This window comes from Phalaenopsis equestris, unplaced genomic scaffold (assembly GCF_001263595.1).
Source record: "Phalaenopsis equestris unplaced genomic scaffold, ASM126359v1 Scaffold000514, whole genome shotgun sequence".
Taxonomy (NCBI): Eukaryota; Viridiplantae; Streptophyta; class Magnoliopsida; order Asparagales; family Orchidaceae; genus Phalaenopsis; species Phalaenopsis equestris.
The window spans coordinates 21,626-24,805 of NW_018164954.1; the positions used below are offsets into that span (position 1 = coordinate 21,626).

General features: G+C 36.5%; 1 protein-coding gene across 1 annotated transcript in view; it reads left to right on the forward strand.

The window, feature by feature from the left end:
• Nucleotides 1–926: 926 nt before the first annotated feature.
• LOC110028571 (putative pentatricopeptide repeat-containing protein At5g37570) overlaps nucleotides 927–3,180 on the forward strand; it is a 9,571-nt gene continuing 7,317 nt past the window's right edge. Inside the window, exon 1 of the mRNA XM_020730474.1 lies at nucleotides 927–936. Within this exon, the coding sequence (XP_020586133.1) occupies nucleotides 927–936 (10 nt within the window). The remainder of the gene's footprint in view (nucleotides 937–3,180) is intronic.

Sequence of the window (3,180 nt, forward strand, 5' to 3'; positions counted from 1 at the left end):
GTGCTCTTGGGAGAACACTCTTGAAATGAGTGACTTCATGGACAAAACTATGAGGTCATTAGACCAAAACCAACAATATCTCAATGTGTGAGATTTCATATTATCACAAATGATATCAGAATATCACACCAGTCTGCAGATAGAGGAATCTACCTAATAGATGATTTTGGGTTAAGAGAGCTGAGGAGAATGTCAATTACTTAAATGTGGGGGAGGTCTTTAAAACCCTTAATTGAATCGAGTTGAAATCTTAAATATTGAATCACCTTTTGGGTATAAGGGTTGGAGTTTCATTCCAAAATCTAAAGTGGGCTCGTGCCTTTTACGAAGTTACACTATTCAGACAAATCATGAGATTATTAGGCCAAGGTTGACAATATCCTGATGGATGAGAGTTAGGGTTGTTACGCCTTTCCAACAAAAAAAATTTCCAAAGCTTTTCCAAACTCATCCAGATATAAATTTCAGTACAACCATTTAACCATATTAAAACCTTTTGTAATAATTGCTTCATTCCAAATAGTGAAACAAAATTCAAAAATCAAAGTTAGAAATATTATAGTCTGTTAAAGCATAATAGAAATAACTTTTTTAAATGAGGCTTCAAAATTAGAGATTTAGAAAAGTGAAAAAAGCTATTGCTATTAAACTCAATTTTATTTATTTATTAAACCATTAAATTATGCAAGCTGTGAGTAGTAAGAACTTTAAAATAATAGCTATTAGTATTTAGCAAATTTTGAAATTAAAAATTAATATTTCAAATAATTTTGAACATAATGAATACAAATAAAATATGATTTTAAATTAACAAAGTAATACAAATCTATTAGACTGAAAATTAAGAATAATTTTAGACAAATAAAATGAGTATTGTATACAAATAAATAGACGTCATTGGCCTGAAGACAAAATTAGCTGGCCGAATGGGCATAGGTAACCCATTAATTTTCAAAAACATAACTGTCGAGTTGATCTGTCAAGCAACACTTGTCATGTACCACTTGCGAGTGACCTGTCGAGTATCGGCTTTTAAGTTTATTTATTGAGTATCAGGTGTCATGTCCCAGTTGTTGAGTTGTAGGTTGGTTGATTTTTTTTTTTTCACGACAGTCTGACGTCAATATATTCCTTAAATAGATTTCATACTATACTAAAATAATTTAAAATTATCTAACTTTCCCTCTCTTTTCTCTCTGAAAAGAGTGTTCATTCCATTTCCTTCTACTTTTTCTATGGGTCTTACCCACACTATATGAGTCTAAAGGCAATTCAGGATTCAACATCCTAAAAGGTGTGATTGACGTGAAACACATCCATATGGTTAAATGCATATGAAATGAAATTTTAATTCACAATTGGTGAAACCGAGCAAGATTTTATGGATTTTAGATTATACATTTGCACAAGAGGTGAGGCCTAAATTGGGTTTGTTCCTTAGCTTCGCTTTGAGTCCACGAATGTCCTCCAAGATTTGCTTTGAGTTGAGGTTGAGTTTGTATAGGAGTTCGATCAACAGGTGACATAGGCTTGGTCTAGGAGTGGGTTAGAGTGCTTAGGAGAGGGGGGTTTTTGGGGGAAACTTCCTCTTTTTCTCTGGGGAAGCTTTTGAGCCGATCAGTTGCTAATTTGGTGGAGTTTGGTGGGATGGCCATGAAAGGTCCTGGTTTTGGGTGATTAAATTGAGCTTGGGCAAGGGCTTTAAGTGACTAAAAATGGTGAGATTGAGCTTAGGAAGGCTGGAGGAAGCTTTGAGAGCAATTTGGCAGGTTCTCCCCATAGAATTGGCAGCACTCTTATAATGGTTGTGAGAGGGGTTCAATTTATAGCCATGAAATTAGGGCTCAATTGGCCAATCCAGAGGGTGGAAAAGGATGCTTAGGTAAAGTTTTAAACGACACAACCATCCAATTGGCATGAGCCACATTGGATGGGTGGGATTTGAGGTTTAAACCAAGGTGGCTCCCCTCGGTTTTGGGTTTTCTGGAAAGTAGGGCGGCCGACCAAGCCAGGGGAGGAGGCTAGCATTGTCAAGGAGGATCATTACAAATAAAATATGATTTTAAATTAACAAAGTAATGCAAATCAATTAGACTGAAAATTAAGAATAATTTTAAAGATAAATAAAATGAGTATTGTATACAAATAAATAGATAGGGGGTGGAAAAGGATGCTTAGGTGGAGTTTTAAACGACACAACCATCCAATTGGCATGAGCCACATTGGATGGGTGGGATTTGAGGTTTAAACCAAGGTGGCTCCCCTCGGTTTTGGGTTTTCTGGAAAGTAGGGCTGCCGACCAAGCCAGGGGAGGAGGCTAACATTGTCAAGGAGGATCATGGAAGGTTTAATGGTGATTAGTTTGGAGGTTTGATGACTGATGGTATGAGGTAGAGAGCTTAGCCAAATTAGGATGGAAGGCTCAATGATTTGGGGGACCCTTAATCCATGGCTCAAGATTTTGTCCTTGGGTGATTTGATTAGCATCCTAGGGGGCTTACGAATGACAGAGATGGTTAAGCTTCGTTAATGAAAAAGACTCAAGCTAATTTGGATTTTAGGCTTGAAATTAGGGTTTGGGCTGACAGATGATCTTGGGCTTGACTTAGGCTTGGTTTAGAAATAAATTAAAGGGTCCAATTGGTTTAGGGGAATGCCTTTAGGAAGTAATAAATTAAAGGGTCCAATTGGTTTAGGGGAATGCCTTTAGGAAGTAAATTCGGGGAAATTGAATTGGTCACATGGCTTGATTTGGTGAGATTTGGAGTTGGGTCGATTTTGGGGTAATTGAAGGCATGATTTCACGCTCACTACACCTTTTAAGATGTTGGATTCTAAATTGTCATGTGAATCACACCTAAGTAATAGAGTATCAGTCGGATGACGGGAAAGAGAAATAAGACGCAAGTAATACTCGGTCTTTTTAGAAACTTGTGGAATCGACCCCTTAGCAGAAATGACCCTCATATTTATAAATCATAGATGAGGTATTACAAATTATATGATTGACCCCCGTTTAATGGGGGTGTTACCATAAATTATAAGCTATTACACATTTACATATTTGTAACTGAATAATACATGTTTTGACCCTGTAATCGCTGTTGACATCGTTTTATATATGTGACTACGCTAGATGTAGTTTTGTATTCATGATTGTCTAGCTTGGTCACATGATAT